This window comes from Galeopterus variegatus, unplaced genomic scaffold (genome assembly GCF_000696425.1).
Source record: "Galeopterus variegatus unplaced genomic scaffold, G_variegatus-3.0.2 Scaffold77922, whole genome shotgun sequence".
Lineage (NCBI taxonomy): Eukaryota > Metazoa > Chordata > Mammalia > Dermoptera > Cynocephalidae > Galeopterus > Galeopterus variegatus.
Window position 1 is genome coordinate 1 of NW_007804033.1, and position 1,112 is coordinate 1,112.

Genomic DNA, 1,112 nt, shown 5'->3' on the forward strand with positions numbered 1-1,112 from the left:
GCAACCCACTGCGCTACACAGTGCTCATGGGACACGGCATGTGCGCGGGGCTAGTGGCTGCCGCCTGCACCTGTGGCTTCACTGTCTCCCTGGTCACCACCTCCCTTGTATTTCACCTGCCCTTCCACTCCTCCAACCAGCTCCATCACTTTTTCTGTGACATCTCTCCTGTCCTCCAGCTGGCCTCTCACCACTCCCGCCTCAGTCAGTTGGTCATATTCATACTCGGTGTATTTGCCCTGGTTATTCCACTGTTACTTATCCTGGTCTCCTACATTCGCATCCTCTCTGCCATTCTAAAAATCTCGTCCTCTGTTGGAAGATATAAGGCCTTCTCCACCTGTGCCTCTCATCTCATTGTGGTAACTGTTCACTATGGTTGTGCCTCTTTCATCTACTTAAGGCCCAAGTCCAATTACTCTTCAAGCCAAGACACCCTAATATCTGTGTCCTATACCATCCTTACTCCATTGTTCAATCCAATGGTTTACAGTCTGCGAAATAAGGAATTCAAATCAGCTCTTCGAAGAACAATGGGTCAGACTTTATATACTGTTAATTAAAAAGCCAATATTTAACTATTCATCCTGTTATGTGCCAGAGACAATGTGTGCTCTCACATATTTTCTCATTTAATTGTCCGATTGCACTGTAACATAAGGACATTTTACATATGATGAGAATGAGGCTCAAAGAAGTTGAGATATTCTCGCTTTCTATTGTCATTGGTACTTTAACTAGGATAAGCAGATATGAGAAGGGAATACTCAGTTCCAGAACAAGTTTAATTATATTTCACTGCTCTATATTGGTCATTCAGAAACTAACATGAAAGCAAAGATGCATCCAAGCTGAAGAGAGAAAATGAGGGCATATATCCAGGCTGTGCAGTTCCACGGAAAAGAATCAGAAAATCTATCTATCACTGCTCTCCTATTCCTGAAGATGACAGGCAACCTTACTCAGATCCATTCTGCAGTAAACTTCAGTGGCCCTTTCTGTTCCCTGATTTATTCTCTTAACCTGCATATTAAGATGTCTTTGTCTTTAATTTTTTTTTCTTTCCTTTGAGAACGGAACCTCCTTATGGCATCTCCTTCCTATGTATGTGG

The 1,112-nt window shown here is 42.7% G+C and overlaps 1 protein-coding gene across 1 annotated transcript; it reads left to right on the forward strand.

Annotated features, from left to right (window-relative positions):
- Positions 1-5: 5 nt before the first annotated feature.
- Positions 6-563, forward strand: LOC103584671 (olfactory receptor 10K1-like; the record flags this gene model as incomplete). The annotated part of the gene is made up of 1 exon (XM_008565585.1): positions 6-563. A coding segment is annotated over one exon (558 nt), but the record flags the coding sequence as incomplete, so codon positions are not given.
- Positions 564-1,112: the final 549 nt, after the last annotated feature.